Source organism: Emys orbicularis, chromosome 4 (assembly GCF_028017835.1).
Source record: "Emys orbicularis isolate rEmyOrb1 chromosome 4, rEmyOrb1.hap1, whole genome shotgun sequence".
Taxonomy (NCBI): Eukaryota; Metazoa; Chordata; order Testudines; family Emydidae; genus Emys; species Emys orbicularis.
The window spans coordinates 119964418-119991961 of NC_088686.1; the positions used below are offsets into that span (position 1 = coordinate 119964418).

The following is a 27544-nucleotide window of genomic DNA, read 5'->3' on the forward strand; positions in this document are numbered from 1 at the left end:
ATTGCCACTTCTTTATCTCCAATATACTATGGAATCAAGAAGAGAATGGAAAAGTATGGTAACTATTAGAGATGAGTCTGAACCAAACCCTGAATTCAAGCATCCCCCCAATATTTGTGAGCATTTTGAAATCTTAACTTGGATCCAGATCTGAATTTGGCAAATAGCTACTCTCTTTATGAGCAAGACCAAAATCCATGATACAATTTCCCATGAAATTTGGGGTGTTTTAAACACAGATTCTGAATTTTGTGACTTGAGCTCTTCTTTAATGAATACATAGTAAAGGAGGTCACTCGTGCACTGTGAAGTTAGGTTGAGATTTTCAAAGCTGTCTGAGGCCTGGTCTGCACCAGGAAGTTACGTTGATATAACTACGTTGCTCAGGGGTGTGAAAATTCCGCACCCTTGAGTGATGCAGTTAAACCAACCTAAACCCCACCGTAGACAGCACTAGCTCAATGGGAGAATTCTCCCATGAACTAGCTACTGCCTCTCAGAGGTGGAGTACCTGTGCCAATGGGAGAAGCTCTCCCTCTTCACTGAAGAGCTACAGCAGTGACGCTGCAGTGTTTTATGTATAGACAAGCCCTGAGAGAATGTCTCTGCTGCAGCTACGTGTGTGATTGCAGGATGTTTGGACATGCTAGATCAAAGGTAGCTCGAGTAACAATAGCAGCGAAGCAGCAGCAATCACCTCCTGGTTGCAGTGTAAACATACCTTAATTGATTTGAGTGCCCAGTTCCCATTACAGTTTATGGGGAAAGGGCCTCCAAATCCTATAGGAAGTTTTGAAAAATCTCAGCCTTAATATGTTGGCCACTGTTTAGAGATTTGCCTTTGAAAATAAATTTAGACTGTCACTCTCTCTGGTTCCTAAAACCCCTGATCCATGCAGCAATGGTTCCCTTTAGGCAATAGAGACTCTGCTGATCTTGGTTGTGTTCTAGGCCCCGATTCAGCAAAGGACTCCAAGCATGCACATCGTTACATACGTGCTTGAGCACTTTACTGAACATGGATGGACTTGAGTATGTGAGTTAAGTGCTTTGCTGAACTGGGACCCTAGTGAACAATTAAAGATATCTGCAACTTTAAAAAAAAAAAAAAACATTTCTAGGAAGTGCTGAAAATTCTGAGAATTCATGGCACTTGTTGATCAAGAAGGGATCAAACAGCATTCAGAATAATAAGGGCTTGAGCCTGCTCCCACTGATGTTCTGCACAGGATCAGGCCTGAAGTGCTGTGCATACAACTTACTGTGTCACTGTGGGGAAAGCTTTCCCAAAAGTTCAATACATGTCTTCTGTTGGTTCAGTACCTGTGTTTACCTTGTATCCGTGCCTCTGTAAAAATCCTGTCAGGAGGGTTTGCATGAATGTGGCAAAATGTGTTATCTTTAAACCACTTGATTTTATTGCTGTATTTAAAATATTTCCTTCAGTGATACGCTAACCGAGTGAACTGGCGTTCTTTTTTAAAATACTGCTGGTCGTCATTAAATAGAGCAATAAACTTAAGCATTTTGAGCATAACATGACTGTTAGTTTTATGTAAAACTTACCAGCTATCCTACTCCCCTTGCTACCAACTTTTTTTTATAAGGGTGACATTACCCCCCATCTAATGACCCTTTCTTAGAAACAAGCACCACTGATGGTCTGAATGGCATTGTAAGTGGAAACTGCTCCCTCCCCCCAATAATGTTTTAAGATGTTTGGTGCCCTTCAGTGTCAAACCAAGTAAGTGAAGAAAACAACATGTTTTTGCACGATTTATGCCATGTGTCAAATAAAGAATATTTGTTGCTGAAGGATAGCGATGTGGGTATGGGACAGTAGCTGAATCTAAACATTTGTCTCTTTTCTGAGGAGAATTCCTAGTAGAGAATCATCCCACAGCAAACAAAGTAGGAACTACTGTAAATAGTGGTCCGTAAAATCAACACAGAGGCTTAGATGCTCAGCTGCTGTAAATCAGTGTAGCTCCATGGATGTCAACTTAAGGAAGACTAGCCTGCTGCTCACTCCCGTTTTGCATTAGTAGCATGCTCTGAGGGGCTCTTGAAAATGTACAGCCAGTTTCACCAGTGCATTCTCACGGCTTTGCATCCATTCATTGATACAAAGCAGCCATAAACCTGGCTTAACTGACTGGTTCAAATGGCTTTACAGCTGCTTTGCATCACCACAGGCAGAGCATTCTAGTTACTCACGCCCAAAATGTTCAAATGCCTTGTGAGATGTTATTTTGTTTTACCAACTTGGCACTAATCCGCCTATTTATTGCTTGGCTGTGCCATAATTAACATCATTCACATATTTCTCTCTCCGTTTATAGAGTTTAAGAACTGAAGGGACTATTAGATCATCTTGCCTCACCTCTTGTGACCTTATATGATCTTATATGTAGTTTTAGTAAGCATTTGAATATAGCAGAGGAAGGAGAGCTCCTGTATAGGGAAAGGTGTTTAGAATGGGCTGGATTACTTCTTTCCTGCTACTTAATAGGTTTAAATCTTTAGCTGCCCTGCTAAGGACGGGGGAACTAAGCTGATAGAGGGCCTTATTGGAGACTCTTTATCTAGTGAAAAAACACAGGCCTAGCACACTTTTACCTCCCCTCTCCACAAAGCTCAGCAGATGATCTTATACCATCTGTAGTGCAAAGTGTTTCCCATAGGACCACAACAAAGGGGATAGAGAATAAGACTGAGAATATATTATTGCCCTTATATAAATCGATGGTACGCCCACATCTCGAATACTGTGTACAGATGTGGTCTCCTCATCTAAAAAAAGATATACTGGCACTAGAAAAGGTTCAGAAAAGGGCAACTAAAATGATTAGGGGTTTGGAACGGGTCCCATATGAGGAGAGATTAAAGAGGCTGGGACTCTTCAGCTTGGAAAAGAGGAGACTAAGGGGGGATATGATAGAGGTATATAAAATCATGAGTGATGTGGAGAAAGTGGATAAGGAAAAGTTATTTACTTATTCCCATAATACAAGAACTAGGGGTCACCAAATAAAATTAATAGGCAGCAGGTTTAAAACAAATACAAGGAAGTTCTTCTTCACGCAGCGCACAGTCAACTTGTGGAACTCCTTACCTGAGGAGGTTGTGAAGGCTAGGACTATAACAGCATTTAAAAGAGAACTGGATAAATTTATGGTGGTTAAGTCCATTAATGGCTATTAGCCAGGATGGGTAAGGAATGGTGTCCCTAGCCTCTGTTTGTCAGAGGATGGAGATGGATGGCAGGAGAGATATCACTTGATCATTGCCTGTTGGTCCACTCCCTCTGGGCCACCTGGCATTGGCCACTGTCGGTAGACAGGATACTGGGCTAGATGGACCTTTGGTCTGACCCGATACGGCCGTTTTTATGTTCTTATGTTCTTCTGTGTCCAGTGTGTGGTTTCATAACACACCAAAAATTATTTTTCTCAGCATAATCAGCTATAGTCTTTCTTCTGTCTTGTCATGTGAGCAGGTCCATGCCTCACCGTGTGAAACGTGCTGTGAATAGGGCACCACGACTGGTAGTGAGGAGGGATCTGTGTTGTGGTTGTCACTCTCTCATTGACTTGCTGTGTGACTTTGGGCAAACCAAACCTCTTGCTTCAGTCCCCCCCAGCAGTAGAATGAAAGTGATGATGCTTCCCATCCTTTAAGTGCTTTGAGATCAACAGATGAAAAGTGCTATGTAAGAGCTAGGTATTCTCATTATTGTTGTTGTTATCTGAACACTGAGACCAAGCTTAACTCTTAAGCACATTCAGAATCAAGGTCTAAGTATTGTGTTTATTCTTATTCTGGCAAACTATTCGCAAAATACTCTTGTCAGTCACCTAAGAGCATTCCGAATTATGGCCAAGATTTTCAAAAGTAACTATGAACTTTGGATGCCTTAATTTTTAGGTGCCCAGTTTGAGCATTTCCTGAAAATCAGGCACCTTTAGGATGTCTCAAGTTGGGCACCCAAAATCACTAGACACTTTCGCAAATCTTGGCCATAGCTGGTGAATATACTGTGGTGAAGTGGCTCCAGTTATTTTGGGTTTTATTCCTACACCTCAGATGTTTATTTAGAGTAAAATGCTTGAGATTGAAGAGGTCAGAAAACAGCAGCTTTATCCAATTCAGTACCCTGCAGTTTCAGGTAGAGACAGGAGGGGGAGCAGAGGGACTTTGTAATTTGCACATGGACAATCTTATGAGGTGCATGTCTGAATCTGGATTGGGTTGTAAGCCTGAGAACTGGGATTTCAATGTTATGGCTGGTGACAATTTTATCAGGGAGAGATGTTAAACAGAAAATGAGAGGTTACATTTACAACTTCTTAATCATAACTGGGTCCTATTCATTGGTGTTTTTAAGTGAAACTAATATTTTGTATTTTTGCTTGGAAAAAAATTAAAGCATATTTTCTGTGAGGTTAAACTCTCTTCCCCACCCTGCCAAGCCTAAATATATGTGTGTAATTTCTGACGTTTTGATGGTAAATGCGAGTATATGGTAATAAAGGGCAGCTCAGGATTCCCAGAGAGAAAAATAGTTTTGCGGCATTGAAGAGAGAATTAGAAATGCAAGTGAGTGAAAGTAACATTTGCAGCTGTACTTGTGAGGGCAAAGCATTCTAAGGGCTGACAGTCCTCATGCTTCAGTGTGCACGCTGATTGCCTTCTGAGGTCAGGAAGGGATTCTTCCCCTACCCCAGACAGTTGAATGCATTATACTGCGGTACAAGGTGGTGTTCACTTTCCTCACAGACTCCAGATACATTAGTACAATAGACTCCACATTCCAAATGGAATTCAGCAGCTGGGTGTGAAGTTCACTTCCATGTAGGTGGCCTACACAGGCCACGTACGGTACATCTACACTGGAATAGAAGACCTGCAGCACAGTTGCAGCTGGCCCAGGTCAACTGACTTGGGTTTGGGCTGCGGGGCTAAAAATTGTTATGTAGACATTTGGTCTTAGGCTGGACCCTTGGCTCTGGACCCTCCCCGATCCCAGGGTCCCAGAGCTCAGGCTCCAGCCCAAGCCCAAACATCTACATCGTAATTTTACAGCCCTGCAACCCAAGCCCTGCAAGCCAGAGTCAGCTGACCTGGGCCGGCCACAGGTGTTTAATGTCTGTGTAGACATACCCTTAAGGCCTACAAAGGCTACTTAGCATTATGTCCATTTTCTTGATGGGGAAACTTGAGAAGCAAAGAGAGGTTAAGTGACTTATTCAGAGCTATGCAGCAAGTTAGTTTCAGTGCAGGCAGTATGGCTTATAGTATCTAAAAGAAAGCTACTATGTTGATGGACTGCTGTACAAAGCCCTAAGATAGATAGAATGCCAGTATCCTGACTTCCAGTCCTTTGTTCTCTCCAACCACGTTGCTCAGGTGCTGCTTTTCTTTGTCTCATCTTGCTCAGGCTTCTCAGAATGCAAACAAGGAACCACACGGCACCATTATTATTCTAAAATGTTCATTGTCACCATTTTCTGGGAATCATTCCTGCCCTCTAGAGTGTGTCTTGCCAGTCCCCTTTGGATGTGATCAGCTTCCTCTGCTTCCCCGTTAACTTCAGCGCATCTTTGAGTCCATGGGACAGAGAATTCCTGTAGCAGCATGTGTCTTATTACAAAGATTTCTCCTTTGAGAAGCTGTAATGTTTCCCTGAGTCAAAGTTTTATTATTATGTCTGACTTGAGTTCCTCTGGTCCCAGTGGCAGCTGCAAGTCTTCTGCTTTCTTCTTATAAGGCAAAGGCTTTTTGCAGCAGTACTTCTCTCCGGGGATCAAAAGGAAAGACTCCTGCATGGCCCCTCCTGCTCTAATCCTTCTCCTTTGCAAACTTAAATTGTGTGCCCCTGGACTGTGCATACAAAAATCGGTTGGAAGAATTGAGAAGAAGCTCTGGCATATTGGTAGATGTCCGTTGAGCAAAGGAAAGGATAGCTTAGTGGGGGTTCTTACATTGTAGGGTGACCAGATGTCCCGATTTTATAGGGACAGTCCAGATTTGGGGTATTTTTTTCTTATATAGGGACCTATTATCCCCCCATCCCGATTTTTTACACTTGCTATCTGGTCACCGTATGACATTGCCCATATCAGAGGGAGAAGAAGGGGAGGGAATGTGTTCGAGTAGTTAGAGCAGAGGGCTGGGAGTCAGGTGACTGGGGCTGTATTTCTAGATTTTATCCAACGTTCCAGATTTTTCAAAGCTAGGTAACTAAATATGCATTCCGGCACCTAATTAAGTAGCCTGAATTTTTAGGTATTGAGTGCCGAGTGCTCCTATTGGTTTACTCTTCTGCGGAATGGGGGAAATCATCCTTACCACAGTTCACATGGCTATGCTGGGGCTTAATTAATTAGATCTTTCCATGAGCTTTGCTCTGTCCTCTACAGACAAGGGACTGCTGCTATAGTGACTTAATGGGGCCTGCAGCTGTCATGAAAATAATTCAAGGAAAAAGCAGAGTTTTGCAGCCACAGCTATAATGCGTACGGGAGGTGTCCCCAGGGGGTGGAGCATTTCACACTTTTAATTCTCATCCTGCCTTTAAATATGACCTGAAACTTTTTTTTTTTTAAAAAGAGACAAATCTGCAATATTTTTCAGCTAACTATCCGCGGGTGGTTGGTTGGTTTGCTTCAGGGTCTGATCACAGACCAGGGGATGGATCCTCATTGCCCTGTCTTTGCATACTTTGCACTCAGACAGCCATAAACCTGTCCTAACACGTTAGCTGAGAATTCCCCTTGCCTCCCAGTAGTGGTAAAGCTGGCTCTCCCCTCCCTGGCTGGTAGACTCCTCTGAATTCTGCCGGGACAACTCCCAGCGACCACCAGGATTGGTAGAATGGAAAAGTGGCTTAGAGCCACATTTGCCCCTGCTCTTGTCAGATGTTATGCTGAGCACAGCTCATGCAAATAGAGAGAGAGAGAGTGTACAAAAAGTCAGGCTAGAACCCTAAGTAGGAGGAGTGGAAAAGATGGGGAGAACAGTATTTAAATAGGATTGTGAAACAAACATGAAGGGATGGTATTAATCTCGTCTGTTTCTATCTACCTTGGTTGCTTGTTTCTGCTTTGGAATTTTGAAGGGGGAGAATGTGAAAAGTCATGTCTTGAGGGATTTATGAGTAGCAAGCAACAAATACTACCATAGACATTTGAAACCAGGACCAATGCAGTTTACTTGCTACTCCATTTTGATAAAGGCATCTGTGTTAGTGGGAACACCAGGTTCCAGAGGAGTGAGGGAAAATGTACAGAGCTGAGCTTCTATAGTAATTGAATTCCATTTTTATCCAGCAAACACTACTGTGGGTGTTAAATTATGCCCACATATGGCTCTTTTCTGTTCTGTGGAAAAATACACATTGTTTCAGTTTCTGTATATTTCTTTATTGGGTTTTTTTATCTTCTCTTTCTGCTAGGATATTAGAAATCATCACATGGTTGTATATTCCATGAATTTCCTATTTGAAAGCTTTGGAGGTTTTGCATGCAAGTCATTTCTCTCTGATGACCTTTGGAAACCAACTAGTGATGGAGATTTCTTTGCATTCAGGTCTTCATTTTGCTAGGCTCCTATACTTTTTTAAAGTAACGGTGGATTATTTCCCAGAGTCATCCTGGGCCAGACTCAGCTCTCATTTACACCTAGCATAAATCCAGGGTAACCAGTCTAACTGCACTTTGAATGGCCATCAAATGAAGATAAACAATGTGTGGTCGCTACTTCAGCCACAGCACAAACAAGAGGTCTAGTCTGGATCCTTTGGAATGGAAAGTGCTATATAAATTTAAGGTGGTGGTGGTTGTTGTTGCTGTTATGCATTTATTTTGTCAAATAAAACGAAAGAGGTAAATGGTCAGATTATGCTACCTTTACTCATGCTGAGAAGTACCCTGTTCTGTGAGAATTCCCATTGATTTCAGCGGGACTATTCCTTTAGTAAAGTACTACTCCACATGGAAGGGTGGCAGAATGTAGAGTTTATTGCTGAATAGAAAAGGGTAGATTTTCAAAAAAGCTCAGTACCCATTTTCAAAAGAGCTCTGTTCCCATTTGGACACTTAAGTGGCCAGATTTGTGAACAACAGAAGCTGCTAGGCATTGAGCATTTTTTTAAAAAAATCTGGCCATTTCATTTAGGTTGTTCGATGAGTGCTGAGCTTTTTTGAAAATCAGGTCTCTTATTTAGGTGCCTTAACAGAAGCTCTTGGGTGCTGAATTCTTTTGAAAATCTGACCACAAATGTTTTATATTTGAGAACAAACAAAATAAAACAGTTAAGTTGAATATAAAAAGGTACCTGAGCTTGGTCAAGATCTTGAAATCACACCCTGATATATCTTGAGAAAAGCTGCAAGAAGCCATCTCTTTGACCTTCAGACGGGTTATTCTTGTTATATAGTCATCCTTGCCCTTAAGATTTTATCATCCTATTCCTCCAAGCATGTGAAACTGCTGAAGTCAGTGTAATGGATGTAACTACATAGCCCACAAGAGGCCAGTATGTATTTAAAGTTTGAACTGCTTAGATCCATATTTGTCCTGTGCTGAGGGACCCAGCTGTCTTCCTGAGACTGCAACTCTCTACAGTGCTTCACATCAGCCAAAGGATACAGAAGGATCCACTGATGGTCTGAAAACTCATAGTAGGGCTCTACCAGGACCGTGACAGCTTGAAGAGAAGGTAAACTTTACATGAATAAATATTGCCTGTAATGTTAAAGCACTGGATATTCGCTAAATGACTTTTCTGTGGGTATCTGGGATGGAAAAGTGTTCTCTGACATGTTTAGCTTTATTTAAATTTTTGTTTTGTTCACTGTTTTGGGGTGGGAGGATTGACAGTTAAAAACCAAGGAACCTCATGAAATACCACCTTGAAGCACCATTGCTTGAGGCATTTAAAACTAGGCTTAAAAAGCTGTAGAAAATATACTGTAGGGAGTAATCCTACACTAGCTTGAGGATGGACTAGACAACCTTTTCCATCTTGATCTTCAGCGACTGACACAAAATTACCATTCTTCACACCAAATCTTTGTTACATGTACTTTAATGGTGTTGACCATCCATTTCTCAAGACCCAATTTTACTTGCAGATATTTAATAAGACGCAATCAAAATAAATATGGTGTAGTAATCCCACTAGAAAGAATGGGCGAAAATCACCTCTGTGTGGTGGGGTCACCCAATTTATATATGTTCCCCATGATTTATCTCTGCCCCTGAGGGAAAAGGATTTGCCTACACTGTCATTTTGTATTCTTTCTTGCTCAAAGACCTGGGTACAAATTGAGCCCTGGTGATGGGCAGCAATATATGACAGTAAATGCCTTATCTTTAAAGTCCAATATTTTGGGCCTTTGAAGCTCGTGCTAGTCCCACAGGGAAGCAAGTAATCTCTAATGGTATAAAGCTCTGTGCAAAGTAGCAGACCTTAAGCAATGACATTTTTATGTATAGAAAAGTTGTTGCTGGCCCAGGATTGAAACTTGCTTCTTCTTTGGCTCAGTCAAGAGTAATTTGGAGGGAGAGGCAATTCCACATTTGGGAGGAAAGGAAGAAGCATTCCTGTGGAGGTTGACTTTTAAACAATGGCAACTGTGTGAAGTTGCTTAGGGTTTCGAAATCTTAGAATAAGTCCCAAGCCGTATGGCTTATGGGGCAGAGGAGCAGGTGAGGTGATCAAAGGAGTGTGATAAACACATTTCTCCCATTCGCAACTGCTTCCAGCATAGGTGCCGACACCTTGGGTGCTCTGGGGCTGTAGCACTCACCAGCCACAGCTGTTGGACGGCACCCCCAATCAGCTGCTTGTAGGCTCAGGGAAGGGGTTGGGGGAAGGCGGAGAACAGCGGGGGTCTTGGGGAGGGGGCGGGTCTCAGGACGGAGTGGGGGTGAAAAAGTAAAAGTCGGCGTCTATGGCTTCCAGTGTAAATCAGAGCAAAATGTGGTTCTTCCCAGTGTGTTTGGTATTAGAAAGAATTTCCTCTCTCCTGTCCTTTGCCCAGTCCCACCCATGACCATCACCTGTGCCAAAAAATATTGTATGCCAGGGAGGAAAGGGTGAGAGAAGAACAAGAGAGGTGAGGGGAAGGAAGACATTTAAGGTGGTCTGTGAAAGCAGAAATCTTCCTTCACCTCCCTCTTAGCAAGCTTGTTGTTTCCAGATAGTCACAACTTTTCCAAATCCTATCAGTAAGATGAAGTCTGAGTGGAACACAGAAAGCCACAGGGACCGAGGGAACTCTGGGGATGTACCAGGGCTGGAACTGTGCCTCCCCACCTGTCCTCTACCCACAAGGAGCCAAGGGAGACTTCCCTCCAGTACAGGCATAGTGATGCTAAACTGGCCTCCCTCGTACACCCTGGCTTAGGGGATGGGGACGGGGTGGGAGGGGGCATGTCAGTGATAGGATGGGGATTCACTCTTAGCACATGATGCTATGGAGATTCTGGACTGTGAGGCAACCCATGGGAGGCCGCCATAAATTAGAACACCCCTGGAAAGGCTCTCATTTATACAGGGAGCCATCTTGTCCCCACTGGCAGCCCAGAATCTCATGCTGTGGTGGGGTATATAAATCCCACACTAGAACTGAAGAGGTTATGGAGCAGTTCTGGTCCCAGCAGGGACTCTGCCCCTTCCCCCTAACCTTCAGAGCATGCTCCCACTGGAGGAAGGATCTTAAAAGAGAATCAGACAATGAGGGCAGACAGGGGAACAGAATATATATACCCTGACAGCTCCTGACCAAAGCTGCCACAGAAGCCTCCACTGGGGAGCAAGGGACTACCAGCGGAGCCCAGCTGGGCTGAAGGATCAGTTACCCTTTTCCCCCATTGCTACTTTAAGTTGGACTTTGAGACTGCAGACGGGGGTGGATGGTAGAAAGCGGCCCAGCAAGGCAGTCTTGGGGCACTCCCTGGTGCCTGTCATAGTTTGCTTTTCATAGTGCCCTGGGTCAAAGCCTGGTGGAGTGGAAGGCCTGGGCTCCCCTCCCAACCCCCCAGATAGGAGCATAAACGTCACTTCCACCCCTCCCAGGCGTAAAGAGAAGATAGACATGCTGAAAGCCTTGTGGCAAGGATGAGCCACCTACGTGGGCCAAGTGATAGAGTGAGGGTCCTTCCCAGTTGTAAGGATGCAAGGCCCTCTACAGTTCATTGGACAATGCTACCCCGAAGGGGGCGGGAGGGCAGGTTTGAATTGGTGACCCAGACAGAGGACTGAGTTGCCGCCCACCAAAAGGTAGGCCATCCCACTACTAGAGGAGTTGCCGTCAGGTGGCATCAGAGACTGAGAGGAGGAAATTTGAGTGCCCAACAACATAACCACTAGGCGATGCCACCGATAAGCCTGGCCTCCGGTCACAACTAGTTGCCTAGAGGCAGCATCAGCGACCGAGAGGGGAAATTGAGAGCCCAATGACCTCATCACTAGGCGATATCACCGATAAGCCTGGCCTCTGGTCACACACAGTCATAAAGGTGGCTTAAAGTTCCCCTTCCCCATGGATTGTGCCTTCTGCCCTGCATCCCCTGGAGGTATAACACATAATCACAACCCACACCAGACCAGGTCCTTGTTCCAGGAAAGCTGGGTCAGAGGAGATCAGGTTCCAGATGATGGTTCTCTGCTCTGACATGATTCTTTAACGCCACAAGAGTGTGTCGGGGACTCGTGGATCTATGTTCTAGTCTTTGTTGTATATCGGTTGCCAAAGAGGACTTTTAGCATTAGGGAAACAAAATGTTAAGGTGTTAACAGTACCCAGTCTTTGAGCAAGCAGAGGGAGAGTCAAGCATCCTTCCCACTCCTACTGTGCACTGGGTGGGCATGACCAATAGCCATTGTGATCGCACTAGTGCAAGGGTTACTGGGCTCTAACACTGCTGTTGGTATGAGAATTGCTAGCGGGAGCAGAAAGAGGGTTTGGCCTCTTCCCCTGGCCCTGCTGAGGAGGAAGTGACTACTGCACACTGTTCCAGGGTAGCACAGTGGGTATGCTTTCGACATGCTCCTTTCAGAGGTGATGTGCCTGCCTGAGACACACTGCTTCCTGCAGCTCCACCCAAGGCATATGGTCCTGCCTGTCCCCTACTGCAGGCTGTGGGATGCACCCAGAGTCGAACTTTCTGCTCTGGGCCATGCTTAGGGAAATTCTGTCCCTCCTTCTCTGATTCACTCTTTAAAATTAGTGGATTAAAATACCCTGAGTAAAATACAATGAATAGGCATCAGGGGCCTGCTCCTGCTCCCGTGCACATCAGTGGCAAAGCTCCCATTGACTTTCATGGTGCAAAATGAGGGCATAAGTGCCTAATTACACAGAACGGTCTTTGTTTCAATGAGTGGGCTTCAGTGAGATTACTCTGGTTAGTAAGTGCTAGTTACATGAGTGAAGGTTGCAGGGACACACCCTAAAACCTTTTAATAAATGATCAGAGCTGAAGTAGTACAGAATATTTTATGTTCACAGCCGGCTCCTCAGCTGGTGTAAATCGATCTAGCTGAAAACACAAGTTATGCTGGTTTACACCAGTTGAGGAGCCAGTCTTCAAACAATCAATAGCTAAAAGCACTCCTAGTGAGGGAAATAAAGAGCACAAGCTCTGGCAAGTCATGTGTAAAAGTATGAGAAGTCAGGCCAAGAAAGAATTTGAAGAGCAGCTGGCTAAGGACATTAAAAACTAACAACAACAAAAAAGTAAATATATCAGAAGCAGGAAGCCTGCCAAAACGTCAGTGGGGCCATTGGACAATCAAGGTGCTAAAAGAGCACTCAAGGAGAAGGCTGTTGTGGAGAAGCTAAATTATTTTTTTGCATCAGTCTTTACTGCAGAGGATGTGATGGAGGGCCCCACGCCTGAGCCCTTCTTTTTAGGTGACAAATCTGAGGAACTGTCCCAGACTGAGATGTCAGTAGAGGAGGTTTGGGAACAAATTGATAACTTAAACAGTAATAAGTCACCAGGACCAGATGGTATTCACCCAAGAGCTGTGAAGGAACTCAGATATGAAATTGCCAAACTACTAACTGTGGTATGTAGCCTATTGCTTAAATCAGCTTCTGTTACCAGGTGGCTGGAGGGTAGCTCATATAGTGCCTATTTTTAAAAAAGGTTCCAGAGGTGATCCTGGCAATTAAAGACCAATAAGCCTAACTTCAGTACCAGGGAAATTGGTTGCAACTATAATGAAGTACATAATTGTCAGACACATAAGCACAATATGTTGGGGAAGAGTCAACAGGGCTTTTATCAAGGGAAAACATGCCTCATCAATCTATTAATATTCTTTGAGGGTATCAACAAGCATGTGGACAAGGGTGATCCAGTTAATATCGTTCAGAAAGCCTTTGACAAGGTCCCTCACCAAAAGCTCTTAAGCAAACTAAGCAGTTGTGGGATAAGAGGGAAGGTCCTCTCATGGATCAGTAACTGGTTAACAGATAGGAAACAAAGGGTAGGAATAAATGGTCAGTTTTCACAATGGAGAGAAGTAAACAGCAGGGTCCCGCATGGACCTGTACTCTACTCTTCAACATATTCATAAATAATCTGGGGAAAAGGATGAACAGTAAGGTAGCAAAATTTGCAGATGATACTAAATTACTCAAGATAGTTAAGTCCAAAGCTGACGGTGAAGAATTACAAAGGGATCTCACTAAACTGGGTGATGGGCAACAAAATGGCAGGAGAAATTCAGTGTTGATAAGTGCAAAGTAATTCACATTGGAAAACATAATCCCAACTTTAAATACGAAATGATGGGGTCTAAATTAGCTGTTACCACTCAAGAAAGAAATCTTGGAGGATTCCTGGATAGTTCTCTGAAAATATCCGCTCAATGTGCAGCAGCAGTCAAAAAAGCGAACAGAATGTTAAGAACCATTAGAAAAGGGAGAGATGATAGAACAGAAAAATATCATGCCACTATATAAATCCATTGTATACCTACACCTTGAATACTGTGTGCAGTTATGATAGCCACAACTCAATGAGGATATATTAGAAATGGAAAAGGTGCAGAGAAGGGCAATGAAAATGCTGAGGGGTGTAGAACAGTTTTTGTCTGAGGAGAGATGAAAAAACTGGGACTGTTCAATTTAGAAAAGAGATGAATAAGGAGGGATATGATAGAGGACTCTAAAATTATGAATGATCTGAAGAAAGTGAATAAAGAAGTTGTATTTACCCATTCACGTAACACAAGTACCTGGGGGTCACTTGATGAAATTAATAGGCAGCAGGTTTAAAACAAATGAAAGGAACAACTCACAGTCATCCTGTGGAACTTGTTTCCATAGGATGCTGTGAAGACCAAATGTATATCTGGGTTAAAAAAAGAATTAGATAAATTCATGGAGGATAGGTCCATCAATGGCTATTAGCTAACATGGTCAGAGAAGCAACCCAAGGCTCTGGGTGTCCCTAAACCTCCAACTACCAGAATGTGGGACTGAACAACAGGGGATGGATCACTCAAAATTGCCCTGTTTTGTTCATTCCCTCTGAAGCATCTGGGCAGGGCTTTGGAGCGGAGCCCGGAGCTGGAGCGCGGACCAGTAGGTTTTTGCCCAGAGCTGGAGCGGAGCCGGAGCAGAGCAATTCAAAAATTTGATTGTTCCAAATCCCTGGCATCTGGCACTGGCCACTGTCAGAAACAGGATATTGGGCTAGATCAGTGGCTCTCAATCTTTCCAGACTACTGTACCCCTTTCAGGAGTCTGATTTGTCTTGTGTACCCCAAGTTTCACCTCTCTTAAAATCTACTTGCTTACAAAATTAGATATAAAAATACAAAAGTGTCACAGCACGCTATTTCTGAAAAATTGCTTACTTTCTCATTTTTACCGTATAATTATAAAATAAATCAACTGAAATATAAATATTGTACTTACATATCAGTGTATAGGACACAGAGCAATATAAACAGGTCATTGTATGAAATTTTAATTTCTACTGACTTCACTAGTGCTTTTTATGTAGCCTGTTGTAAAACTAGGCAAATATCTAGCTGAGTTCATGTAGCCCCATGGGTACATGTACCCCTGGTTGAGAACCACTGGGCTAGATGGACCATTGGTCTGACCCAGTAGAGCCATTCTTACATTCACTAATTTTGATCAAAAAGGCAGCATCTTGGAGCCTTCTGAAATGAATAATTTCAAAATCTGATCCTTTTAGCCTTTGGGTTGATAAGTGCTGAAATTGTTGTGCTGTGATAGTCCACCACAGAACATTATCCTCATTTGCTGAAAAAATACAAGTGCAGAAATGGCACTGGAAGGCCTTATGTCTGAGCGGATCAGCTAGGCATGGGGTTTTTTTATTCTGAATTCCATTCTGTCTCCCCTTTCTCCCCACCAAAGTTCACACGCATACTGAGAGGTGCAGAAGTCAAGATATTTTCATCATGGCAACCACAGTCATGCAAATGGAAACCATGGTCCAGCAACATCACTCCATTAAAGTCTCCAGCTCCCAGATGCAACGTACATCTCAGACCACCAAGATTGTGGGAGGCAAGTATCATTTCAGTCTCTGGAAGCTGATACAACCTCAAAGGGTGTTGTCATGGCTTTTAGATTATAAATCTGGCTAACATAAAGAGTGGTCTTTCCTTGTAATGCTTGCATTTCTGACTGCATGGAAGAAGATGGTTGATCCAAATCAGTCCATGGACCAGGCTAGATATCACAGGCAAAAAACAGGCCTTAGGAGGCTAAAACCCAGTGCAAAGTGCATGACAACTACAGTTATTGAAACCTCTTCAAGGGACTTTTGATAAGCAGGTTTTCTATCTAAGGTACTTAAATAGCCCTCATTTTCATAGTATGAGTGCCTCACAATATATGATGTATTTATCTTCACAACAACCCTTGTGAGGTAGGGAAGTGCTATTATACCCATTTTACAGATGGGGAACTAAGTCTCAGAGAGACTAAGTGACTTGTCCAAAGTCACACAGAAAGTCTGTGGTGAAGCAGGATCTCAAGTCCCCAGGCTAGTGCCCTATGCACTGAGCCATCCTTCTATCAGGGTTTCAGCTGATCTAAATAATTTTCAATATAATTAATGGACATTGGGGGGCCCTCCCCCACAACAAATAAACACCTCTAAAAACACATTTCTGTTCCTCCTGACTAATATATTTTTCTTCTAACAGAGGAAGTTGTTTCTAGGAAATCTTCTACCACTGTGGAGTACTTCAGCATGGTGACACGCTCCTTTGAGATCCCTTTAGGAGAAAGTATCCCTGAATTTGTGGAGAAGCCTCATCCACTGACAGCCCCTGAGGGTAAGCAGCACCCCATTCCACTGAAAAGTCACCTCATTCCCAGGACACTAAAGATATAATGTTTCAAAACAGGTGTCTGAAATGGACACACCAAACCTGCACATGTGGATGCAAACAGGGCATTGCATGTGCAAAACATGTAGTTGAACATACAAAATGGGTAACTGTTAGGGCTGTCAAGCGATTAAAGAAATTAATCGCGATTAATCGCGTGATTAAAAAAATTAATCGCGATTAATCGCACTGTTAAACATTAATAGAATACCGTTTATTAAAATATTTTTGGATGTTTTCTGCATTTTCAAATAAATTGATTTCAATTACAACACAGAATACGAAGTGTACAGTGCTCACTTTACATTTATTTTTCATTACAAGTATTTGCACTGCAAAAAAACAAAAGAAAAAATATTTTTCAATTCACATAATACAAGTACTGTAGTGCAATCGCTTTATCATGACAGTTGAACTTACAAATGTAGAATTATGTACAAAATAAACCTGCATTCAAGTTTATTCCCTGGTCTGTCCTTTAGGCTCGCCCTCTGCAGTCGACGGGGATCACTTCCTGGTTCGATTTATCGCGTCCACACCAGACGCGATAAATCGAACTCGGAACTTCGATCCGCAGACGTCGAACTACCCGGTAAGTGTAGACTAGCCCTTAGTGATTGGCTGAAAAAGAATTAGGACTGAGTGGACTTGTAGGCTCTGAAGTTTTACATTGTTTTGTTTTTGAGTGCAGTTATGTGACAAAAAAATCTACATTTGTACGTTGCATTTTCACAACACAGATTGCACTAGAGTACTTGTATGAGGTGAATTGAAAAATACTATTTCTTTTGTTTATCATTTTTACAGTGCAAATATTTATAATCAAAAATATATACTTTGATTTCAGTTACAACACAGAATACAATATATATGAAAATGTAGAAAAACATCCAAAATATTTTATACATTTCAATTGGTATTCTATTGTTTAACAGTGCGATTAAAACTGTGATTAATCGCGATTAATTTTTTTGAGTTAATAGCGTGAGTTAACTGCGATTAATTGATAGCCCTAGTAACTGTGCATGCAAATGCCTGATTTCATTTGCAAATGCCTGCCCTGTGTACTCATCCATTTGGTCAGGTATGTATCAACTATTTATTTCTAGGGCCTTGCCCTGCGCACATTGAAGTATATGGCAAAACTCCCGTTGACTTCAAAGGTGCAGATCAGTCCTTAGTGAGAGCCAATTAATCATGCCTGCCTTCCACAGGCAAACCTTCCATCTGGGGAAGTTTTGCCTAAGTAAGGCCAGCAGAACATGGCCCTTGTAAATAAACGTGTAAATAAATAAGTTCTCCAGTAATCCATAGTGTCGTCCAGGAAAAGTGGAGTATACAAGATATGAATGTCTAATGTAAAACAGAAAGAAAGACTTTTCAAGTCTTTAGTGCCCATCTTTCACATAAAGGGGACAATCCCATTTTTACCTTTTCCTAAAAGTGCAGATCACTTTTAATGAGCCAGTATAACTCCCAGTATAACTCCACTGGAATCAATAGAATTACATTTCCAAAAAGGAAAAGAGGTTATACTGTTAAGATGACCCCAAGTAATTTAGGGGAATGTAGAGAAACTACATAATGGATAAATGTTGTTCCTTTTTAATTCCTCACTCTAATATTTCTCCTCCTTGAATTTCAGGAGACAAAGCAGTATTTCGAGCTAAAGTGAAAGGTAACCCCAAGCCCAGTGTAACATGGAAAAGAGAAAGTGGGATACCAATAAAAGAAGGTTCAAAAGTGTTTTTTGATAGTATCAATAAGGAGTTTGTGCTAAAGGTAATGCATGTCTTTCACTATTTTTGGCTTGTAATTGATTGTGTTATCATTATCTCTATAAAAAAAGCACTACCGCATTCTTCAGCAATGGTCTAAGATACTGTAGTTTGCCATAGTCCTGCTGTAGGATTTGCGGGGATTGCTTGTGATGTATAGATAATGACATTCAGCCCTGTACTGAGCACAGGGCCTTGATCATAAGCACAGACCATTTTCTATGGTACTTATTTGTACAGGGTCTAGCACTCTGAGGCCCTCATTTTTCATTGGGGTTGCCAGGCACTACTGTAATGGAAATGATGATACTAAATAATGCTGATGGACCACTTATGTCCCATTTCAGCCCTATTTCATATTTGAGGTCATTTGCAACAAAAGTTCTGCCCTTATGCCCACCTTCCTGCATCTCTCCCATCTGCTCTGTCCTTGACCCTATCCTAATTCATGTAATCTTCAAGACAGTCCTTTATGCTCACCAGCTGCATCCCAAGATCCTTCCCTGTACTCCTCCACAAAGCTCCCTCATGAAAACCCATCTATTCCATGGGCCTCAAACCCAGGGCCTGGTAGCTGTCCTGTTCTTTGTTGGATGCTCTCCATGCTGGATATGCATGGTTTGGGTTACATTCATCTCTGTGCAGAGGGCCAGACTAAAGGACAGACCAGGGAAGAAACTCAGTTGTTTTTGCTGATGATATATCCCATTTCAGGCCAAGAATCTCTAAATCTAGGGCCTGATCCAAAGCTTATTGAAGTAAATTTAAAGACTCCCTGCCTCAGATCCTTAAAGGTAATTAGGCACCTAAGCTCCACTGACTTCAGTAGGCTTTGGATCAGGTCGCTAGTGCTTGACCTTAATTTCCTGAATCACTTGAGTAGGGGTTGCAGGATTGGGCTCCAAGATTCTCCCTCAAGGGTTTCTATTGTCAACAGATGATTTCATAAACTCGTGGAAAAAAATAGGGCTTAAAAATAAATACATAATGGAATTCCTGAGTCCACTTTAATACATTTGAGCCACTAACACTTTGGGCCTCTTTGTCCATGTGTTTCTTCTTCCAGCTGGAGTCCCTCACCGCAGATGATGCTGATAACTATAAGTGCATCGTTTCCAATGACCATGCTGATATTATCTACACTGTGTCCTTGATTGTGACTGAAAGTAAGTGCCCGGGGTCCAGCTTGATTAATAACTAGACTAATTAATTAAGAATGAGATTTGGAAGGATCCAATTAGCTCCTTTTAGGAATCTCAGTGAATGATGTTAATGCTTACTTCCAAGTGAGTTTTCACTACCAGGTGAGGGAAAAAACTACCCTGGTGTACTACTCTTTATTTGTGCAAGATGTAATGACTATAATAGTCAAGATTTAGCAATAAAATCAGGATATTTGACCATTTTAATATTTCACAGTTTTCTTGCTATCTAATTTCTATCTGTGATACTTATCTCCCCCCTTCCCCATTACCATATTGTCTGAGTGCCTCACAATCTATGGTGCATTTATCCCCACAATATCCACAAGAGGTAGGGAAATGCTATTACCCCCATTTCACAGATGGAGAACTGAGGCACACAGAGACTAAGTAACCTGCCCAGGGTCACACAGGAAGTCTGTAGTGAAGCAAGAAACTGAAATTGGTTCTCCTGAGCTTGCAGCTAGTATTCTAACCACTGGACCATCTTTCCTCTCAGAGCAGGAGTGAGATTCACCTCACACAGAGAGGGTTCACACAAAGACTAAGAAGGTTTGAGGTGGTGCAGAGGACTTGTGAGAGTGCTCTGAACTGGAGGGAATTTCACCTCAAGCACTAAAAAGCAGGCAGATCCCAACATATCTACTGTCCAGTTGGGCCATCAGGTGCACCTTTAAACTCCTCCACTTCACCCCTGATGTGTTCCTGTGCACTGCACTGGGACCCTTGTTAGCCTTTTTTGTAGACACACTTGTCACCATCCCCCTTCGTTCATTTTAATTATTAACTATGACAATTTTCCCATCATTTTTGGGGGGTGGGAAAGTGATGCTTACTGACATTTACCTGTGAGAAGCCAACGTTTCCATGGCAAACATCTTGCACTGCCATATGGGAGTTCTGGGTTTGGCAATGAATTCGGCACTCTCCTTGTCTTAGTCCCTCTCTTCCCCAAGGGTAAGAGTGACACGGAGCTTTTGGTTAGCTCCATTTTATTCTTATGTTGGCTTGTCAAGATGCAGCGAGGAGATGTAGTAGCCCCAGAGCCCTGACAAAGCACACACAGCTGGCACTACTAGGAACCAAGCATCTCCCACAAAGCTGTGACTTCCACAGAGCATCTTACCTCAGAAAAAGCTGTACGGTCATGCCCTCAGAGGAGCAACAGCATTTCCCCTCTACTACACAGTTTGACCAGTGGATCCACCTAGTTACATATCGACAGCCCATTCCGTGCCTCATACTGCAAACTTGTAGACAGCTGCTGTCAATCACTGCTCTGTAGAACAGGGTTGGGATGGTGCTCAAATCTCCCTGCATGGCTTTTTCATGTCTTAGGCCTGTCCAGCAGCTTTTGAGACTTGCTGCAGGATTTGTCCCTGAGCCTGCAAAGGGCATCAAAGCCAAGGAATCCCTCATGGTGTTATTTGTATTGTTGTTTATTGTTATGCTGAATACAGTTGTTTGCTTTGGGATTTATTTATTTTTTCAGGTCAAGAAAAGTTGGATTTCAAAAAAATGCTTAAAAAAAGGTGAGGAGTTTTATCTCTGGGGGATTTATGTATTATTTCTTTATTTTTATTTCTTTATTTCAAAAAGCTGAGCCAGGTTTCTCTGGTGGGCACTGAGAGACACTAGGCCATTTCTACAGAGCCACTTTACAGAGCAGAACAACAGTGCAAGCAGTGCAGGGAACTGCTCCTGGCTCCCAGCTTTGGGACTGCCATGTTCAGACTCAGTAACTCACAGGTCAGCCCGCTCTTCCCCTCTGGCCTAGCACTAGAGGAGAAGGCAACTCCCAGCAGATTCTCTGACAGCGGTGCCGGGGAATTCACCCCTCCCTCCTTCCAGCAGTAGGGGAGACTAAATTCCTGCCCCTTTTCCCCACAAGTGGGGAGTCCCATTCTTGTTTGGAATCCTACCAATGGGAAGTCTGGCCCTACAGCTTCCACAGGCAGGAGCCCTGTTACATCCAAAGCTGTAGAGGTGAGAGGAGCTTTCATCACTTTGAAATATACCCTGAATTATATGGGGGTCTATGCACAGGGGCCCTCCTGCTCCAAAGAAGAAAGCGAAGAAGGTGACTGATGAGAAGGAAATGCTTGAAATCCTCTCCAAGGTGCCGAAAAAGGACTTTGAGAAGGTCTGCATGGAATACGGCTTCACCGACTTCCGTGGGCTCCTCAAGAAGCTAAAGGAGATGAAGAAGAAAGTGGAGGTTGAGGTTAGTAATGCCGTCAGCTTTCAAAACACCTTGAACATACATTTCTATTTTTGTGTCTATAATGAACAACACTCCTACGCATAAGCCACACTACAGTAATGGCCTTCAGAGGCAGCATTGCTAAACACTTTACAGAGAGTCAGCTGTAAGCCAAGGAGAAAAGGATTTCATTAGAGATGGGCCTGGAAGAAAATCCAAATCCAAACAAATTAGCAGGGGAAGGGCAGTTCAAAATCCAAAACTGGATCCACATCCAAGTTTTACATCTGGTTCTCTGGCTTGGATTTTCAAAGGGGCATAAAGTTATTAGGCGTCCAAATCCCATTGAAATTCAGTGAGGGGAATGTGCCTTCAGCCCCTTAGAAAATAATGAGTGTTGTAAAAAGAATTCTCATTGTAACAAAAACCTCCACTTGCTCAGCCAAAAGCTTTCCTGTACTGTTGTCTATTATCTGTATTATGACAGCACCTAGAGATTTTATCCAAGATCAGGGCCCTATTGTGCTAGGTGCTGTAAAACATAGACAGACCCTGCTCTAAAGCGTTACCATCAAAATAGAGAAGGGAGACAAGGGACATACTAATATCCCATTTTCAGATGGAGAGCTGACACACAGAAAAATTAAGTGACATGCCCAAGGTCATACAGGGAGTCTGTGGCAGAGCCAGGAATTGAACCCAGCTCTGCTGTGTTCCTATTCAAGTGCCTTAATCCCAAGGCCATCCTTGCTCTCTACATGCACAAAAAACAATACCAGATGTCCAGAAGATGGAAACAGTGTTGCTTTTTGAGTATCACAAATTCCAAGAACCAATGCGAAATAAAAATAATAGTAAAAAAATCTATTATTAATGGGAACAAAGATCCAGTCTACTTTGAGTTGTGGGAAGCAATACAGATTTCAGTTATATTTCTTCATAAACTGATCTTGCAGGCAGTCAAAGTTCTAAAACCTCTTGAGGATGTCTCAGCTAAAGTGGATTCCACAGCTATATTTGACACCATTCTGGAACTGAGGGACCCCAATACTAAGATGACATGGTATAAGGTAACCTCCCATGTTTCCTTTGGTTTGACTAAAATAGGTGGAGGTACTGAGATTCAATCTGCCAGCGTTACTTAACTGAGGGTTTAGCTATTCTAGCTGCACGTTCACTTGTGGGTGGGGAAAGGTGGTAAGAATGCTCTGTATTATTCAGTGTCCTGTCTGAGAGGGTCTGTTTGAGGGGTGTACAACTAGTCCTACTCCTTCCTTTTGGTTTAGGTAAAAATACTGGAGTGCTACATCTTTGGTAAAGAATCTCTCTAGCACAAATTCCCCTATTTGGTTTCTTTTCTTTTTAATTTTTACTAATCCCTCCAACTGCTGACCCTCCATTTATTTTGCCTGCAATCACGATAGGCCAACTAACTCCTGATGTTTTACACAGTCCGCATAAAACCACAGTGAAGTCAGTGCCAACTAAGGACTAAGCAAAAATGAAGGGCCAGATTCTGGCATCCTTTCTCACATTGAATGGTACTTTACATCGCAAGTCAGTGCACTGATTTCAGTTAGACTGTTTACAAAGTCAGATACAATAGGAATAAGAACACCAGAATATAGCCCTGAGTTGCTATGAGTTAAAGATGCAATAATTACCCCTCTCAGCACTACATGATGTATTTTTCTAGTACCCTATTACAGCCTCTGAAAGGCTGGCCTGCCTGCCTGCAAAGCATCATTGCTGATCACTGATTTCCATCGGAAACTGGTCAGTGGGCATGTAGATTGAGGACAATTATTGTAGGGTTTACAGTGCAGCCCCATTGCTGGCTCAGCTGCTGGACAAGCCTCTTAAACGCGGTGTTGTACATATTCCACATGCACCTGTGTCTCTTGGAAGAGCCTTTCAAAGGTGCCACGTTGTCAAAGATGTCAATGTTCTCCTTTTCAGGGTAATGATCCCTTGCGTATTCAGTACTGCCTAGGAAAATATGAAATAAAGCAGATGGGTACAAAGTATATGCTGTACGTCTTAAACGTGAATGAAAAAGACTGGGGCACCTACAGTCTAATTGTAGCTGACAAGAAACTCTCAGCACAACTGAAAGTGATAGGTAATTTTTTATTTTTAAATGCATGATAGTGCGTATGTCATGATGAAACTGAAGATTACGTACTTAAAAGGACACTGTCAAGGTTGGTGAGTCAAACTGGAATCTATGTATCTTTTCTTATATCTATTTGCAACATCCATGACTCACTGGTCTTTCTATCCTGAAAAAGAAAACCATTACTGTACATGCCATGATCAACCTCGCAATAACCACTGTGCACATACGATCAAGGGATGTACGTCTGAGATGGTAAATTTCAGCATGAAGCTTGGTTATTATACACAATAGGCCAAATTCCCCACTGACGTCAGTGGGGTTGGCTGGGATATGAGTCAGCAGAGTGTAAGAGGGAAAGGGGTAAATGATGATAAACACCTTGGCAATGTCCTTTTAATGGAAGTGAACCGTGCTTACACAAAGTCACTAGGAATGGAGGGGAATGTACACGCCCCTAGAAGATGGGAGACCTTTCTCCATTGTTAGTCCTTGCTGTTACAGGACAAGTGTGTGGTTGCAGTTTCTCAGGAAATCATGGAGCCTGTCCATTTTGCATACAGCAACAAAGCTGCCTTAAATTACAGCCCAAATCATCAGGATAAAGACTGTCACCTTCCTTACCCACAGTACTCCTGTTACTCCCCTTATCTGCCAACTCTTTCTGTTGTAGCTGGCCCATCTCCTGGGGACATGTTCTGCCACTATTACTCGCATTGGGAAGTATCTTATTTTGCTACTTGTTTTCAAGGGGACCACAGGAAGAATAAGGTCCTCCTGGTGCTGTCAGTTCTCATTCTTTATTCATGAAAGTAAAATATTACACTATGTGGCAAATGCAAGTAGATGGATTTGACACAGAGTATCCAGTAGGGCAACAAACTCCTCCCCTTAGGCCACAGAGTGATCATGGAACTGCTCTGTTTCTGATATGGCAGCCTCAGGGGTGTATGACCTGACTGCCATCTCTCTGCGTGGCAGATGGCTCCAGATGAAACTCCAGGAAGGTTTCTGGATCTCGGCTGCCCTGACCTGAGGTCATTTGCTTTACGGTGACTAGAATAAAGGTGAGAAAAAGAATAGGAGTAAGGCAGAAGAACTGGACTAAGAAGCAGTGTGTGCACTGGTGATCAGCTTTGTAGGAAAACTTTCAACTTTTATTAAGTCCCAGGGACCATGATCATCCATAGCATAAGTGGACGCAGGTCTCTGTGAAGTTAATAAGAGGTGTGCCAGCTTATATTAAGGATGAATTTGTCCCTGTTATCTCCATGCAAAAGAAATCAAAATGGTAGGGCCCAGTTCTCAGGTGGTGCAAATCAATGTAGCTCTATTGACTTCAATGGAGCTATGTTGATTTACTCCAGCTGAGGATCTGGCCCAACACAGTGTAGGAAAAACCCCTACTGTTAGCATGACTGTTTGTCTGTCAACATCTTAACAGATGAGCCCCTAAAGTTCCTGGCAGAACTGAAGCCATTGAAAGTGACAGAAAGGCAGACAGCAGTGTTTGAAATCTGCCTGTCCAAAAAAGTGCCCAATTTCACCTGGAAGTTCAATGGGAAGGAGCTGAAGCGGGACGACAAATATGAGATCATCACATCTGACGATGGATTAACCCACACATTGAAAATTAAGGATGTTCGGCCCAGCGACATTGGAGAGTTTAGCGCCCAGGCTGGGGATCTGGTGCAGAAAGCGCCACTCTTCATTGAACGTAAGTGATGCAGGGATGGCATGCCTGAGCAGTATGTATGTAATCAAACCCTTCACAGCAGCCTTTGAATGGGGGACCTACAGAAATAAAAAGCACCACTAAACCCCATTAGCTGAAAGTAGTAGCAGACTCATCAAGTGCTTTTGTGGATCAGTCACTGAAGGGGACAAAGACCATACGCTTCTGTTGTGGGTTCCATAGACTGTAGGGAATTTTAGAAGAACCCTCTCATTAGTGCTACCATAGGTTCAGAAGGCACAGTCCCTCCCTCATGGACATTTAGCTATTTATCATTGTCAAACTGATCTGATTTAAAACACAGAGGGCAAATGCATAGGGAAATTTGATGGGAAAGGGAGGAGTTTATCATCAAAAGCACAATAAGACTTATTGATTACATGAAAATAGAGATCAATCAAAATGGAGCAAAGAAAAAAAACATGTATTCAACTCAGAATCTGCTGCATTTCAACAGAAAAGGAGATGATCCCCTATGTATGTTTTGCATCAGTTTAAGGCTGCAAAGCTCTTCAGGGATCGTGTGCAAATGTAAGATCAGTGCTATCACCAGTATTGTGGTAACCATAACCAACACTACAATACCTTGGATTCCTTTCTAATATTGTTTTTGGTGAAAGAGCTATCTCCATCGCCCTACTCATGTGGCCCCAGTACTTTACCCTCCCAATCTCTCTGTGATTCCTGTCCATGATACTCCGTGCCCTCAGCAAAGGTTATCAACCTACCCTTCTCAGATGTGTCCCAGAATTCTTTGCAGTCATTACCAAGGGGCTTCAAATAGAATCAGCATAATTGTTTTGGAGGTATTTGAAGAGGACCAGTTGCAAACAACTAAGCAAGTCCTTTTCGGTGGAACCATAGAGTTAAGGAATAGGAGCCGGCCTCTCACGTTTCAGTTTAGGTCTCCACTCAAAGGCTATTACATGAGGCACCAAGGTTTTACTCAGACAGTGCATGCTCATCAGGGAAAATATGTCCCCTACAGAAGTGGCAGCATCTGGGAAGTAAAGTTCCAAGCTTGGGATCTCTCTCCCCCACAGCAGCATATTAATACCCTGCTGAGGTGATGCTAGGAGACCCTCTCTAGCCTTGATTTCTAAGATTATTCCCCAAATATGAAATTTCATACTGCTGATCTCTTTACCCTCCCTCTTTCTCAAGGAATTCCAATTAAATTTGTCAGCAACCTGAAGAATGTCCGAGTCAAGGAGAAGGGGAAAGCTTGCCTGGAGTGCGAGCTGACCTCTAAAGATGTTACGCTGAAGTGGATGAAGGATGGGAGGGTGATTGAGAGGTCTGACAAATACAGCATGACACATGAAGGGAAGAGGGCAGAGCTGATCATTGACAATGCTGAGCTGAGTGACTCAGGAGAGTACACAGTGGTTGCTATGCAAGATAATGACCCAACGGAGTACTACAGCACTTCTAATGTAACTGTGGAAGGTAAGGGCAACTGGGTCAAGAGAGTGGTTTGAATTGAGAAAAGAAACAAACTTTAATCGTGCTGCACTGTTCTACATTACAGAGATGCTGTGTTGTCTAGTGTTATAGCAGGGGACTTGGCATCAAGTGACTTGGGTTCTGTTCCTCACTCGGCAGTGTACTTGCTGTTTGACATGGGGCAAATCACTTAACCTCCTAGTGCATCTGTTTCCCTATTTGTAGAGCAGAGATTATAGATAACCATTATCTGCTAAGTGCTTTTCTTTGATCCAAGATGCTATATAAGCGTATAGCAGTAGATCTCAAATTAAGACCTTGCATACGGGCATCTGAAGCTCACAAGTATTCAGTGTATTGTCTTTGTGATTTTAATCAGTGTGAGCATAAGGGAGTCTTATCCTGATGCTTTAAAGTGTCCCAAGCAGCATCGGATTGCCTCCTGCCTAGTACTGGTAGTACATAGGCCACAGTTTCAGGAGATCACTGGCGTAAATATTAATGATCATTATTGTTACATTAACAAATATTGTAACGGGATTATTAGTTCTGTAGAATAAACTGCTGTCTAGAAAATTCAGTGGAAAGAGGCAAAGCCAGAAAGGGGGAAAAAATCACCACAACCCAGTTGCATGCACCTGGTACTGCAGCTTAAACCAGAGTCA

The 27544-nt window shown here is 42.9% G+C and overlaps 1 protein-coding gene across 1 annotated transcript in view; it reads left to right on the forward strand.

Moving 5' to 3' along the window:
* Nucleotides 1–15490: 15490 nt before the first annotated feature.
* IGSF22 (immunoglobulin superfamily member 22) overlaps nucleotides 15491–27544 on the forward strand; it is a 40886-nt gene continuing 28832 nt past the window's right edge. Inside the window, exons 1-10 of the mRNA XM_065404468.1 lie at nucleotides 15491–15569; nucleotides 16214–16345; nucleotides 18045–18181; nucleotides 19244–19343; nucleotides 20872–20911; nucleotides 21426–21603; nucleotides 22539–22652; nucleotides 23542–23704; nucleotides 25143–25415; nucleotides 26598–26882. Of these exons, the coding sequence (XP_065260540.1) occupies nucleotides 15491–15569; nucleotides 16214–16345; nucleotides 18045–18181; nucleotides 19244–19343; nucleotides 20872–20911; nucleotides 21426–21603; nucleotides 22539–22652; nucleotides 23542–23704; nucleotides 25143–25415; nucleotides 26598–26882 (1501 nt within the window). The remainder of the gene's footprint in view (nucleotides 15570–16213; nucleotides 16346–18044; nucleotides 18182–19243; nucleotides 19344–20871; nucleotides 20912–21425; nucleotides 21604–22538; nucleotides 22653–23541; nucleotides 23705–25142; nucleotides 25416–26597; nucleotides 26883–27544) is intronic.